This window comes from Squalius cephalus, assembly GCF_949319135.1.
Source record: "Squalius cephalus genome assembly, chromosome: 8".
Taxonomy (NCBI): domain Eukaryota; kingdom Metazoa; phylum Chordata; class Actinopteri; order Cypriniformes; family Leuciscidae; genus Squalius; species Squalius cephalus.
In genome coordinates, this window is record NC_137129.1 from 993595 (window position 1) to 1010301 (window position 16707).

General features: G+C 37.7%; 1 protein-coding gene across 9 annotated transcripts in view; it reads right to left on the minus strand.

The window, feature by feature from the left end:
• ago4 (argonaute RISC component 4) overlaps positions 1-16707 on the minus strand; it is a 31800-nt gene that overhangs the window by 3455 nt on the left and 11638 nt on the right. For 2 of the 9 annotated variants that reach the window (XM_079878899.1, XM_079878894.1), the window contains 10 exons: positions 16469-16616; positions 16267-16386; positions 15237-15365; positions 12301-12434; positions 11087-11271; positions 10044-10203; positions 8539-8854; positions 4076-4210; positions 1810-1911; positions 1136-1335 (listed from right to left, as the gene is read on the minus strand). In XM_079878899.1, coding sequence (XP_079735025.1) covers positions 1136-1335; positions 1810-1911; positions 4076-4210; positions 8539-8854; positions 10044-10203; positions 11087-11271; positions 12301-12434; positions 15237-15365; positions 16267-16386; positions 16469-16616 — 1629 coding nt within the window. Of the gene's footprint in view, positions 98-1135; positions 1336-1809; positions 1912-4075; positions 4211-8538; positions 8855-10043; positions 10204-11086; positions 11272-12300; positions 12450-15203; positions 15366-16266; positions 16387-16468; positions 16617-16707 lie in introns of all 9 variants that reach the window. The other 7 variants (XM_079878898.1, XM_079878893.1, XM_079878897.1 and 4 more) reach the window with 4 other exon arrangements.

Below are 16707 nucleotides of genomic sequence, written 5' to 3' on the forward strand. Positions count from 1 at the left end.
CTAGTTAGTTTCTACAACGATGCATCGTACTGGGTGGTTAAGCAGTGCGTTAACTCACCAGAGCGTTACTGACAGACTGGGAGGAGAGGTGCTGCAACTATGTCAAATATGGAAAAAAATATTGCTTTTTTTTAACATTCGTGCATGAAAACCTATTCTAGTAGAGCCCACAAACAAAATCAACACTTCGTAGGTCCTCTTTTAAAGAGTAGTTCACTTTACAATGAAAATTAGCCCATGATTTACTCTCCCTCAAGCCATCCTAGGTGTACATGACATTCTTCTCTCAGACGAACACAATCAGAGTTATATTAATAAACACCCTGACGCTTCTGAGCTTTATAATGCCAGTGGATTGCAACCATCAGTTTGAAGCTCAAAAAAGTGCATCCATGCATCATAATAAAAGTGCATTATCATGGATAGATGCACTTTTATTATCATGGATAGATGCACTTTTATTATCATGGATAGATGCACTTTTATTATGTATAGATGCACTTTTATTATCATGGATAGATGCACTTTTATTATCATGGATAGATGCATTTTTATTATCATGGATAGATGCACTTTTATTATGTATAGATGCACTTTTATTATGTATAGATGCACTTATTATCATGGATATATGCACTTTTATTATGTATAGATGCACTCTTATTATTATGTATAGATGCACTTTTATTATGTATAGATGCATTTTTATTATCATGGATAGATGCACTTTTATTATGTATAGATGCACTCTTATTATTATGTATAGATGCACTTTTATTATGTATAGATGCATTTTTATTATCATGGATAGATGCACTTTTATTATGTATAGATGCACTCTTATTATCATGGATAGATGCACTTTTATTATGTATAGATGCACTCTTATTATTATGTATAGATGCACTTTTATTATGTATAGATGCACTTTTTTGAGCTTCATACTCATGGTTGCAATCCACTGGCATTATAAAGCTCAGAAGCGTCAGGGTGTTTATTAATATAACTCTGATTGTGTTCGTCTGAGAGAAGAATGTCATGTACGCCTAGGATGGTTTGAGGGAGAGTAAATCATGGGCTAATTTTCATTTTCCCTTGAACTTCCCAAGCACCTCCTGCTTTGGTGTGGACGTACCTGTCGTGGTCTTTGTCCACGAGGTGGTAGCGGGCCCTGAAGGCCACGAGCCGGGCGTAGTACGCAGGAGCGGGGATGGAGACGGAGCGCGTGCAGCGCACGTATGTGTGGCAGAGCTGGTACGTCAACAGTTGCAGTTCGTCGGCAGTGAAACAGTTGTCGTCCCACAAGACGTGATAGTGAGACGGGCGGCTCGTGCCCTGTGGGAGGAAGAGGAAACGCAAACGCATGAAATGCCATGAATGGACAACTGGATAATCAGAGCTCGTACAGACACGGTCAAATGAAATTCCAGGACTTTAAGCACTACTTTTTTGGTTTTCAAGGACTACAGTCAAAGATCTCACTTATCAAACATTTACATATAATTATATTATTACATAAGAATTTATTCTCATTATTCCAAGCAAGTGTATCATATGTAGCATATGTATCAGACGGGCAGCAGCGTTAATTTTGCATTAAAATATTTCATGTTTATTAAAAAAAAATGTAAACACTTATATATACAATGTCTTCCAATAATTCAAGCACTTCTGAAGTACCTATTCTGTCATATTGCTGTTTTTAAGGGTTTTCCAGGCTTGAATTTGACTTTTTGAAATTCAAGTATTTTAAGCACCTTGTACAAACTCTGGATAATTCAACGAATCAGCAGCCGGGCTGCGGCTCACCTGGATTCCAGCGTGACTGCACAGGTAGAAGTCGAACTCTGAGGGGTGTGTGATGGTGCTGTCCACTGTAGTGCCTGCTGGGACATTCCCACTCTTCCCCACCTGAGGCGAGGCAAAGAAACTTGAATGCAAGATTTGGAAGTGAATGCAGTAAATGCTATCAGTCCTTGGTTTATATAGTTGCTCTGAACACACTTAAAGAATGACTTCACTTCAGAATTTAATTTTTAATTTTCTCTCCCCCACGTCATCCAAGATATTCATGTCTTTCTTTCTTTCTTTCTTTCTAAGGTTTTTGAGGAAAACACTCCAGGATGTTCCTCCATATAGTGTCTTCAATGGGGTCCAACGGGTCGAGGGTCCAGATGTGAGTTTCTGTGCAGCTTCAAAGTCTCGACACGATCCAGCCGAGGAATAAGAGTCTCATCTAGACAAACTAGCGGACATTTTATAAAATAAAATCAACATTTATATACTTTTAACCACAGATGCTGGTCTTGCACTCGCTGTGATACGTTACGTAATCAGGTTGAAAGGTCACGCGTGTTCCGGGTCAGAAATGTAGAGTAGGGTGAAAATCTCCCTCTCATTTTCTCCTCACACTTCAAAATCATCCGACATCGTTGTTTTACCTTTTATTTATTTACTTGTTTTGTAAATGGCGTTTGACTCAGTCTTTGCACGTTCTCTTGGTAAACACTGGGTCTGTTCTTACGCCTACGTCACGCTTGACCTTTCAACCTGATCACGTAATGTGTGTCGCATCACAGCGAGTGCAAGACCAGCATCTGTGGTTAAAAGTATATAAATGTTGATTTTATTTTATAAAATGTCCGCTGGTTTGTCTAGATGAGACTCTTATTCCTCGGCTGGATCGTGTCGAGACCTTGAAGCTGCACTGAAACTCACATCTGGACCTTCGACCCGTTGGACCCCATTGAAGACACTATATGGAGGAACATCCTGGAGTGTTTTCCTCAAAAACCTTAGAAAGAAAGAAAGAAATTAACATCTTGGATGACGTGGGGAGAGTGAATTATCAGGAAATTTTAATTCTGAAGTGAACTCATCCTTTAAAGGTAGGGTAGGTAGGATTTTTATAAAAAACTTTTTTTCAAATTTGTTTAAACTGTCTTTATATACCAATACATAATTAAAATGTAAGTGCTCTGAAAAAGAGAGTATAAAAATCGAGTGACTGTAGACCTTTTAATCTGCAATAAACACAGCTCATTATTTCAATTCGGGACGAAACAATTGATTGGTTTGGGCGACTGTAACTCACTCTCGCAACCATGGCAACCACCCCTGTTGCTACAAGATCTGCCCATATGCGCGCGCACCCGTTTGATTTGAGGAGTGCAAGAGAGAGGCGTAGAACCTACGAAGAGTAAAATTATGGCAGAGAAAGAGCATTCAAAACTCAAAGCACCTGCATATTCAGTCAGCGAAGGCAAACAAGGCAAAAACTACTTCCTCGGACCCTGAACGACCTCCTCTGCTTCGCCCTCGACCCCGGACCTGTCCTCGAACCGACGAAGCGGTACTTATCTCCGGAGTGTAGTCCTCATTAGAGTCAACAATGTTTTCATCATGGAAACTCGCAAAACACCGTATATGTTATGAATCTTACACGAAATTCACCTTCATCACAGTGTAACTGATGGTAATGGAAAAACGTGTATCAATGCAACCTGTTTTTAGCTTTGCCTTATAAATATAGCTCGTTACCTATAAATATAGCTCGTTACCGAATCAAACAAAGTACATTTTAAACTTTACCAGTATCGATATGCTAGCTTGATAGTGAGTACTGAAAGAAATCTTATTTGTTTATATTTATAGTGATAAAGTTAGGTATTTTATTACATGTGATTCTGACATGATGTCACTGCATGTACTGCGCTCCTCTCCACTCGTCTCAGGTAAATAATAAATGCGTCTTCCAGCTGAGACTGAGCGTTTGGCGTCGCGCGTTCATGTGTTTTGGGGGCGTGGCTTTGGAAGGAGCTCAGAAGGGAGGGGGTGGAGTGAATGGAAATAATGAGCTGTGTTTACAACAGTCGTGAGAGGTCTACAGTCACTCGATTTTTATACTCTCTTTTTCAGAGTACTTACATTTTAATTATGTATTGGTATATAGACAGTTTAAACAAATTTGGAAGTTTTTTTTTTTTTTTTTTAGAAAAATCCTACCTACCCTGCCTTTAACAGTGCTCATCATAAACTACAGAGTAGATGAAGTGAATAGCATCTGTAAACTCACCCGCTCGGCTTTATCAGAGCAGAAGAGTCGAGTGTGGTGGCGTTTCTGCACTACGATGTAGGTGATCCCGGGTCTGTAATCCTCTTCTAGACTGATGCATGCTTTCCTGATGGCGATCAGCTCGGGCCAGGCGACCTGCACAAGACCATTAACAAGATCAACCGAAGAAGGAAAACGAAAGAAGAAATAACGATTTTAAGACGAATAAATTACATTCAAACAAAATCATCACTGCAGTTGGAGTCTGGATTAAAGGGATAGATCACCCAAATAAATAAATTCTGTCGCTTTCTCGCCCTTATGTCATTAAAAACAATCCATAAGACTTTTGTTCATCTCCAGAACCCAAATGAAGTCATTAATGAAACCTGAGCGATTTTTACAGCATTCAAATATAGTAAACAGAAGGTTCGTTCTTCACATAAAGTATGGTTGAGCATCGCTTTATGTTCATTTGTGTTCACTGATCAATGTGAATAAAAGCCTAAAATTAAATCCGTTCATCATATAATAATAAAGTCATCGTATCTCTTCAGAAGACTTAGATTAAACCACTCTGCTCATACAGCTCTATTTAACAATCGCTTTATGAACATTTTGAAGAGGGTTTTGTATGGAAGCTTGTTTCCGCCACAGAATAAAACATTTTTCAAGATAATTGCGACTTTTTATCTCACAATTGCGAGTTTAAATCTCACAATTTTTACTATTTCTCAGAATTGCGAGATATAAAGTCAGAATTGCGAGATATTAGGGCTGGGCGATTTGGCCAAAAAAAAAATATCACGATAATATTTTTTTTATATCAGTCGATATCGATAATTATCACGATAAAAGTCAAATCTTTATTTCTTTCAAGTTTAAAGGCAGATTTTTGCTCCTAAGTGAAAGTTGTATAAACCAGAGTGTTAATTGTGGTTTTAAACTACTCTTTATTGTCAGAACATATCAGGACAAACACTTGCCAAACTGGTGAACATTTCACAAATCTGAGGTAGAACATTCAAACATTTGTCATTTTTTCTTAACAAAATAAATATATATTTATTGGACAATTAATTTCTTAGTTTCTGCATGTGCTAATTTTTATTTGGTAAAATGTAATATTCTGACTGTTTGAGTTTTATTAAACTTAACCATTGGTCATCCAGTATCATGCATTTAGATCATGATAACCACAGATGAAACCAGGGATAGCCTACAGCACCTCACTATCATGGCAAAATGTAACTTTATGGTTTCTATGGTATTTGTATGAAAAACAGTAGCCTAAATACATTATTAAATACTGTAATTATATTACATCAGTCCTTTAATACATCGTCTACATTAATAATATAATACAATTCAATTCAATATGTATATCCCACATTTCATGGTGCAGTTAATATTACTAGGCTAACGTTACAGTAAATCCATGGTAAATGATGGGAGTTTGTAGACGGAAAAGCCTCCTGACTGTATCGTTGCGCAGTGTTTCTCCTGATTGTCAGTGCTGTTTCATCTGCCTTTAAACTGGTTTAAATCACTGAGACATTTGTGTTCTTCGCTGAACTCAAGCGCTTCTCACTGGATCTCGTGACGAGAGCGATCAGAGTAAACGCATCTGCTCTAGTGAGCTCGCGCTGCGCTGCCGTTTGGACGTTAAATGGCAGATAAATGGCGTTTAGCGGATAAATGGTCTGTGTGGCGCGCGCTTCAAATGAGTTTCGATCCGCTTTTGGGGCATAAACATTATCGAACATTTATCAAACTCTTGATATCGTTTTATCGAGAAAAATTATATCGCAATAATTATCGTTATCGTTTTATCGCCCAGCCCTACGAGATATAAACATGCAATTCTGAGAACAAAAGTTAGAACTGCAAGTTTATTTCTCGCAATTTGACTTTATATCACGCAATTCTGACTTTATATCACACAATTCTGACTTTATATCTCGCAATTCTGACTTTATATCTCGCAATTCTGACTTTATATCTCGCAATTCTGACTTTATATCTCGCAATTCTGACTTTATATCACACAATTCTGACTTTATATCTCGCAATTCTGACTTTATATATCTCGCAATTCTGACTTTATATCACAATGTGACTTTATATCTCGCAATTCTGACTTTATATCTCGCAATTCTGACTTTATATCACACAATTCTGACTTTATATCTCGCAATTCTGACTTTATATCTCGCAATTCTGACTTTATATCACAATGTGACTTTATATCTCACAATTCTGACTTTATATCACACAATTCTGACTTTATATCTCGCAATTCTGACTTTATATCTCGCAATTCTGACTTTATATCACAATGTGACTTTATATCTCGCAATTCTGACTTTATATCTCGCAATTCTGACTTTATATCTCGCAATTCTGACTTTATATCACAATGTGACTTTATATCTCGCAATTCTGACTTTATATCACAATGTGACTTTATATCTCGCAATTCTGACTTTATATCACAATGTGACTTTATATCTCGCAATTCTGACTTTATATCTCGCAATTCTGACTTTATATCACACAATTCTGACTTTATATCTCGCAATTCTGACTTTATATCTCGCAATTCTGACTTTATATCACACAATTCTGACTTTATATCTCGCAATTCTGACTTTATATATCTCGCAATTCTGACTTTATATCACAATGTGACTTTATATCTCGCAATTCTGACTTTATATCTCGCAATTCTGACTTTATATCACACAATTCTGACTTTATATCTCGCAATTCTGACTTTATATCTCGCAATTCTGACTTTATATCACAATGTGACTTTATATCTCACAATTCTGACTTTATATCACACAATTCTGACTTTATATCTCGCAATTCTGACTTTATATCTCGCAATTCTGACTTTATATCACAATGTGACTTTATATCTCGCAATTCTGACTTTATATCTCGCAATTCTGACTTTATATCTCGCAATTCTGACTTTATATCACAATGTGACTTTATATCTCGCAATTCTGACTTTATATCACAATGTGACTTTATATCTCGCAATTCTGACTTTATATCACAATGTGACTTTATATCTCGCAATTCTGACTTTATATCTCGCAATTCTGACTTTATATCACACAATTCTGACTTTATATCTCGCAATTCTGACTTTATATCTCGCAATTCTGACTTTATATCTCGCAATTCTGACTTTATATATCTCGCAATTCTGACTTTATATCTCGCAATTCTGACTTTATATCACAATGTGACTTTATATCTCGCAATTCTGACTTTATATCTCGCAATTCTGACTTTATATCTCGCAATTCTGACTTTATATCTCGCAATTCTGACTTTATATCTCGCAATTCTGACTTTATATCACAATGTGACTTTATATCTCACAATTCTGACTTTATATCACACAATTCTGACTTTATATCTCGCAATTCTGACTTTATATCTCGCAATTCTGACTTTATATCACAATGTGACTTTATATCTCGCAATTCTGACTTTATATCTCGCAATTCTGACTTTATATCACAATGTGACTTTATATCTCGCAATTCTGACTTTATATCTCGCAATTCTGACTTTATATCTCGCAATTCTGACTTTATATCACAATGTGACTTTATATCTCGCAATTCTGACTTTATATCACAATGTGACTTTATATCTCGCAATTCTGACTTTATATCACAATGTGACTTTATATCTCGCAATTCTGACTTTATATCTCGCAATTCTGACTTTATATCACACAATTCTGACTTTATATCTCGCAATTCTGACTTTATATCACACAATTCTGACTTTATATCTCGCAATTCTGACTTTATATCACACAATTCTGACTTTATATCACACAATTCTGACTTTATATCTCGCAATTCTGACTTTATATCTCGCAATTCTGACTTTATATCTCGCAATTCTGACTTTATATCACACAATTCTGACTTTATATCTCGCAATTCTGACTTTATATCACAATGTGACTTTATATCTCACAATTCTGACTTTATATCTCACAATTCTGACTTTATATCTCGCAATTCTGACTTTATATCACACAATTCTGACTTTATATCACACAATTCTGACTTTATATCACAATTTGACTTTATATCACGCAATTCTGACTTTATATCACACAATTCTGACTTTATATCACAATTTGACTTTATATCTCGCAATTCTGACTTTATATCACGCAATTCTGACTTTATATCATGCAATTCTGAGATAAAGAGAGATGTAAACTCGCAATTGTGAGAAAAAGAAAAGTCGCAATTATCTTTTTATTTTTTGTTCTGTGGCGGAAACAAGCTTCCACATTTTTGGGTGAACAGACTTTCAACAAAGGGACAGAAATCTCTCAGACTTCATTAAAAATACAATGAACACTAAACAGGGTGAGTAAATGACAGAATGTACATTTCTGGGTGAGTAGTGGTGTTAATCAGCCTCCTCTTGTAACTCACCTGCTTCATCTGGCCCTCAGAAACCCCCCCGCGGTAGTAGATGATGCGCGTGGGCTTAAACCGGGTGGACTTGTAGAACTGGATGAGGAGCTCTCGCACCATGTTGGTGAGGTCCTGGATGACCTCCTGGCTGAAGAGCTGCTCCTGGGACAGGTCCTGGCGTGAGGTCTGCACCCGCACCGTGGCACAGTACCGGCTCGGGTGCCCGTCCATGCTGCCCACCACTGCAGCGATGGAGGGCTTCTTCCCGTCGCCCGCCGGCGGGTGCGTCACATCGGCCCCGAGGAAGATCACCGGCTGCTGGAACACCGAGGGCCTGGGGAACAAACACACGGCAAGTTTCCCTTACTCGATGCATTAAAGAGCACCTATTATGCTTCATGTTGTCAATATTCCTCATTATAATAATTAATGCGCAGAATAAAGGGGCGGGGCCTGGTTGAGTTAGTTAGTAGTGTGTTAAACTGGCGGTTATGGTAAGGGGCGGGACATTTCCCAAACACACTCGAAGTGCTCTACTAATCACAACACACTGATCCAGCCGACCAATCAGAGCACAGTGTGCTTTTCAGAAGGAGGGGCTTCATAGAGACAGGAAGTAAACAGAGCGTTACTGACAGACTGGTGCTGCGTTCCAGTCCACTTTTAGACATGCACTTGCGAACTTCCCTCGGAGGAATCCCTGCCGCCATTTTGAAGTGCGTTCCACTTGTGAAGTGGACGAGGGAAGTTTATATGGACAGACCCTCGTTCCCTCGATTTTGACCGAGGGAGCGAGTCTACTTCATATGTACGCTTCAGGCACCTATATGTCCCACAATGCAGTACGATTGTGACGTCACCACAGATCTCGTCTAATCACCATCAAACCAGACAACTCTATGATATATTAATTATATATTGTTTTATTCAAAACAACCGAAACACACATATAAACATTTGCTGCATTAAACTAATTCTTAAAGGAAAAAAAATGTAAATAATGAATCAACTCCATAGCTGATTCCAAGTGATCAAGTGCTTAGGACGTTCCAGTTCAGCCCGCCGCAGTTTCACTCAGTAGTGGGCACTCGTGCAACGTAAGCAATGACGTACATCCGAGTGAAGGAGACGGAGGGAAGTTAGCGAGTGAAGGGCATGACAATTTTGGACTGGAACGCAGCGCGGGAACAGAGGAACCGCAACAATGGAGAATATGAGGAGAATAATCAACATTCAAGCTGGAAAACCTGTTCTAGTAGAGCCTGAAAACACCAAGGGCATAATATGGTCTTTAAAGCCTACTATAGTCAATCCTGTTGCTAGGTGATGTGTAGTTTTTTTTTTAAATTTATATTTTATGCAAGCATTGTCTGGGCCACACTCTCATCATTTACTTATGATGTTTCAATCTGAATCACAATAGAAAAAAAAACTGCAACTCAAAGATCTGAAATGAAAATGAAGTACTATAGACAACATAACAGCCTTTACAGCATCATAAACAAACCTTTAGCAAAACCCACCTCTGATGTGGCACCAGCACGTTGTTGATGCCCCCTAGTTTGGCGTTGATCTTCAGACAGAGGTTGGACAGCGTCTGAGGGGACGTTTTCACCACGTTCTTCACCTGCACGCACTGAGTGGCCATTCCCAGCAGAGTATCTCCGACACGCTTCACCTCCGCTGGAGACGCACAACAACAGCTTCAGCTTTAGTGTCAAATCCTCTGAGATTTCTTTTAGGGGTGCGGGAAAAAATGGATTCATACATGAATCGCGATTCTATCTTCTACCGATTTGAATCAATTCACAATACTACTTAAAGTTAGTTAACGTTAATGATGTTAATGACAATAAGCAGCGAAACAAGGACTCAATGCAGTGAGGACTCAAATCGGAAACAAATGGGAGAAAACCAGATGTGTAACTATATCCGTGCATTCATTCTTAAAGAGACAGCAGCCTCATAAACTGTGGCAATACGTTTCATTAATGTAAATAAAAACACTGCTTTTGACTGATTCACTTTTTTATCCTTATTATGAATAAATTTAAATATAATTCATACAGCGTTTTATTTAATTTTGGTAGTATTTCTTACTTTATGTTAAATAAACCTATGCTACTGCACCTTAAAAACTTAAAGTTTATTGAAACTTGTATATTTTTCTATTATACGTGTCCTATTGTTTGTAATTTGCTTTGTTCCTATTTTTAATATAAAAAATAAAATAAAAATTGCCTGCCTTGCTTTATTACAGAAGAGTTATGATTGCTGTCAGCTTAAAGGGCGTTTGTTTTATAACATTGGGTTGACTAAAAATGGGAAGAGAAACTAAATTTCAAGGTTCCCATTTAATTCAATAGGGTTGTTTGCCCTTCTAGACCTATTAAACGGTCTACCGCAGTCAAATAAGTAACACAAAACAGTAAACTACAATCAAAATGCACATGCCGGATTGAAATTTGATTCAAAAATCGAGAATCGATTTTAAATTTGTCACGATTCGATTCGTGAGGTACCAAAAGATTCCCAGCCCTAATGTCTTTGCCTCCAATCTCTTTACCATAGACCGGTGTTTTCCCAGGCAGAATGACCACAATGAGCTGTAGTCCCACGTAAGACATCTTGAGATGCTTGAACATCGGCTCCACGCTGTCTGCGCCCTGGGCGTATTTGCAGAAACAAGGCTGGCCCTGGATCGGCATCCCTGCGTCTTTGGAGATCTTGCGCAGCTGGTCAGTGAAACTCCTAAAAACACACAGCGTAGAATCCTTAAAGGAATAGTTCACTAAAATAATAAAATTCTGTCATCATTTACTCTCCCTCAAGTTGTTTCAAACCTGTATGAATTTTTCTTTCTTCTGCAGTGGGAAAATAACACTATGGAAGTCAATGGGGTCCAACAACTGTCGGGTTACGACATTCTTCAAAATATCTTCTGTGTTCAGCAGACGACAGAAACTCATACAGGTTTGAAACAACTTGAGGGAACTTTAACAAAGCTCATCTTGACCAGGGTTATTAGTTAACTGAAACTAAAACCAGATTTTTAGTTAACTTTAAGTCTCAAACTAAATCAAGGCATCTAGGTTACTTTAAGCTGAACCAACAATGTTGGAGGAAAACTGTGTCTTTTAATTATAATCTTCAGTCTTTTTCATTTCGTATATATTATCATTGATGAAAAACAGGTGTAAACAATGGACAAACAAAGCACATTATAAAAAGGCAATAACAGGGTTCGTACAGATACTGTAAAATTAAATTAAGACTTTAAGCACTACTTTATTGGCTAAAGGACTACAACGAGAGATCTCGCTTATCAAATATATCTTTATTATCTTTCAAATTCTAAAAAAGTAAGTAGATTAATAAAAATAAAAACAAAATGGTACAAATAAAGAGCAACACATGCAATGACTGCGGTAACTTTAATCATTGAAAGGATATGACAAAGATATCGCGCTCCTCTTTCAAACTGATTTTTTCTCCCATTAATATATGACTGAGCTGAAGAATGAAAGCTGTATCATTTACTTGGATATTTATATGAGCAATATCACACTCATATAATAATTTCATTAATGCAAATAAATTAGCACTAAACGCTACTTTCACGAAAAATGCTTGAATTATTGAAAGACAATATATAAGTGCCTTTTCATAAATGTGGCCGTTTTCAGGTTTTCTCAAGGATTTAAATTGTAAAAAGATTAAAGTACTTCAAGCACTTTGTATGAACCCTGCCGTTAGGAAAGAGTTGAGAGTGCTCCTTACTTGAGCAGATCCTCTCGGCACTGTTTCTGCGGGGCGAAGCAGGCCACGGCCCAAACCTTGATCTCGATACCCGCGTAAAACTGCTTCCCTCTCATGTCCCAGACGCCCTGGTTGGGTGTGGCCACCGTCTTGTTCTGAGGAGAGAGTCCCTACACTCTTAGTGAACCCCTCGGCTCTCAACCCAACACGCCAAACCATCAAACCCAACACAACCCATCAAACCCATCTCTGCAGGCCTGGACTAATAGTGCGTTCAAGTCATCTCGTAAAGATCGTATTTACAAGTTGAATGCACATGAACGCCACCACAATGCTATAAATCCAGTGGGAAGCTCGGGATTTTCCTTAAGCCCCAATCTTTACGAGTTGGGGGCGTGTTAGTGAGCAACATGGCGGAATACCACAATACTTAAAGGAGTGGTTTCACAAGATGTAAAATCAGTCTCTGATGTCCCCAGAGTGTGTGTGTGAAGTTTTAGCTCAAAATACCCCACAGATATTTTTATATAGCATGTTAAAGTTTGAGGGTGAGCAAAAACGCATCGTTGTGTGTGTGTCCCTTTAAATGCAAATGAGCTGCTGCTCCCGGCGCAGGGGGCGGAGCTTCAACAGTGTCCTTTTACCTCACACACACACACACTGGAAATTTAAAAAACTTTTAGTCTTTTATGTTCAAACTGGAGTCAGACGATGGAGAGACTCTAGAAGAAGTGAAACATGTAGAAGCAACAGGACATTTCTGAATGAATTTATGAAGCTTATCATTGATTAGCATATTCTGTCTTGATAATCTATAAATCGTGTTCTGGGGGCGGGGTTTATGTAAATTCTAGGGTTGGTGATGTCACTATCCCGGGAGGAATGTGGTGTAGTCTCTACCAGCCGTTTGTTGTAGTCCTTAAAAAGCGATTTCTTTAAAAGTAAATATCTCCCTTTACTTTGAACTTTGAGCGTTGTAACTTTGTTTATGCTCAAACAGCAGCATTACACACTAACTAAAGTTAGAAAAGTGAAATCATAATCAACCACCCCTTTAAAGGTATTTAGCAGTGATATCGTCAGGCTTCTGTTTACAGCGCAGTAAGCTGACTGTCTGCACAGAACATGATGGCATTATAATATAACAACGTAATATGTGACGGTAAAGTTTGCAGTGGCTTCATAAATTAACACCACCTGGTGCACATTTCTTTGTTCTTCATTTTCTAGAAGTAGAGTTTAAGAACCTTGCTGTATTTTAGTGCAATTAATTAAGAGAAAGCACTCCACCATCTTACTCCGACTAAACACGACTTCCCACCTCGTGCGCACGAGCTTCCCAGGAGGACTTGAACACACGTATTACCAGAAAGCAGCATGTGCAGAAAAAACCCACTCCCAACCTCCTTATTGGTTAAACACAGAATGTTTTAATAATGTAAGAGTTATAAAGAACTTAGTCTAGAAATGCAGTACAAATCAGCTGTAAAGGTTAAGCATGAAGCAAGTAACTAATGCAATAACATTTATTTAATGTCAATATAGGAGTTATTTGAATTTAATACAGTAAATGATCGCTCCAGTGTTCAGGGTTTATGAAAAACTATTAAAAGGTCAACAGAAAATATTCCAGATGTTTTTAAATGAATATATAAATTAATAAAATATATTTATATAATAAAAGTAATCAAATATAATATAACCAAATGTAATATGATAAAATATAATAAAACCAAATTTTCTTTTTAAATCAAATTAAAAAAATTATATAAATCAATTATATTATATTAAAATACAATCAATTATAATACAAATCAAAAATATTATAATCAAATACTTTCATATATAATAAATATAATCAATTATATGTATTATATATTATATTAAATGATATTATACCCTAACAAGAAAAGCCCTGAAGACTGAAGCACACATTATTTCCTTTCATTTAAAAGTATTTATAACATGCACACAAGATGTTAGTGATAATAGTAACTCGATTTTAAATTAAGCTCATTATATTAATTAGTGACAATATTGACTGCCCACACATTTAATGCACAGTATAAGTTAGTGACAGTGGTTAGTAAATGTTAATAGCAAAGACATGATGTTGCAGATCCCTTTACATACAAGTATTTCAGCCCAAGCAAAACAACCGGCACTGTTTGCGAACAGAGAGCAATCACTCAAGAGGTTATATCACAGGAATGAGGTTCAGACTCGACTGGGAGGTTAAAGAAAAGCCCAAAATTCAGATGAACAGTGATGCTGCTTCTCTACTGAGGAGTAACATCTCATATCCATTTGTGGAAGTTCAATTTCAAGTGTAATCAATAAATGTATCCCTTAAAATAAATTTGTCACCAAAATGGCTTATTTAAATTGGTTTTTCCCTCGAAAAAACGAATGCCTTAAAATATCTTGAATGTAACTCGACACCCTTGCCTCATTTAGTATGCGCGGTTCTATGAATATGCAAATGAGCCCCGCCTCCATTCACTCGCTCAGCTCAGAGATCCACTGGTTGACGATCACACGTTGATCTGATTGGTTACAAGGTAGTTTGTGACGTCAGAAACACCAGCGATTTCAAAGCGTGTTTTTGAGACTGTCTTTGGTTCACTGCAGTTTTAAGGAGGAAATACTCAGCAATGCTGTCGACTTATGAATTTACACATGCTTTGTCTTAAAGCAGATTAAAAAGACAAGCTTGATGTTCACCACAGGGGGACTTTAAGCAACAGCAAAGAGACTATGTGATGAACACTACTAATGATCTAGACTTGAGTTCCTCAACCTCATCTGAGAAGTTGAGCTGAAACACACCCGTAGAGTCTGATCATTATTCCTTGGGTTAGTCCATTCACCCCACGACACACACACACACACACACACACCCGCACCCGAGCCCCAGTACTCACCCTGCTACAGTCCCTCCCAGTGTCAGTACTCACCCGGCCCCCGTACTGGAGCATGGGCGCTGGGAGGACCCGCCCCGTCACCTCGGTCATGTCATTGTGCACCACGATCCCGAACTCCTTCAGGTACGGGTCGGGCCCGCCCACCATGCTGTTGCTTTTGACCTGGAACGATTAATAGGAGCTTTAGTGGTGAAAACAGTCAAGTTACATTCTGAATCTAGTTAACTACAACATTCCTGTATATTAATTAGGGATGCACCGATATAAAAATTGTCCGATACCGATAATTTTTTTATTTTGAAGGCCGATAACCAATATATTGGCTGATAAATCTAAATCCAAATCCACATTTTGGTACATCTTTTGAGAGCCTGATTACAAAAACAAGTCTCAGCATTAAAATCTGTGTCCCAATCACACAATTATAATGTTCGTTTTAAAATTTTATGTAGCCGATACGACATGTTGCACTGAACTGGATTTTCCTTTTTTGAAGTGAATCCAATCATAATTCAAGCAACTCAAAACCATCATGTTGAACAGTGCACATCTGAAGTGTCTCAGATGTAAGAAATAACCCATTATTTATCGACTGAAAAAAAAAAAATTCTAGGGATGCACGATACGAAAATTTTGGCCGAAAAACAATAACCGATAATTCTTCATATTTGAAAGCCGATAACCGATATATTGGCCGATAAATATAAATCCAAAGTTTTTACAATTTTGAGAGCCTGATTACAAAAACAAAAGTCATCATTAAAAGCCGTGTCCCAATCACACAATTATGATGTTCTCAATATTATTTTATGTAGCCGATATGACAGATTTGCGCTGCACATGTTGCACTTTACTGTATTTTCCTTTTTGAAGTGATTCCAATCATATTTCAAGCGATTCAAAACCATCATGTTGAACAGTGCGCATCTCATTGGGCCGATAACGATAACATTAAAACTGAACAAATATCGGCTGACACCGATATGGTGGCCGATATATATACCGATATATCCCTAATAATAATAATAATAATAATAATAATAATAATAATAATAATACTTACCAGTCTGCTGATCTCTTCCTGTCTGTCTGGGGCTGAGCGGGCCGTAGCTTTGATCATGGTCGAGGTCTGGTTATCTGTGAGTTTCTTTATACAGCGCTGTCCCGCCACTATGTTACAAACCTTTATGGAGGAAACAAGACTTTATGTTATCACATTCATTTCTGTATATGTGAAAGCACCTCATATGATGGGCAAGTGTTACCTCGAGGGGCAGGTAGGTGTGCTTTTGTTCCTGCCCCACCTGGAGGCAGGGCAGATGGGGGTATTTGAGCTGCAGGCTGTACTTTTGTTTGAAATACTGGGCAACGGTGCACTCCATGGCTTGCCCGTTCTCGAGCTGCAAAGGAAACCTGCGGGAACACGCAGAGCAAATGTAACTGGTGGGTAAATAATCATAATGCAAATGCATTTTTATAATGCAAACACTGATAGAATGTTGAA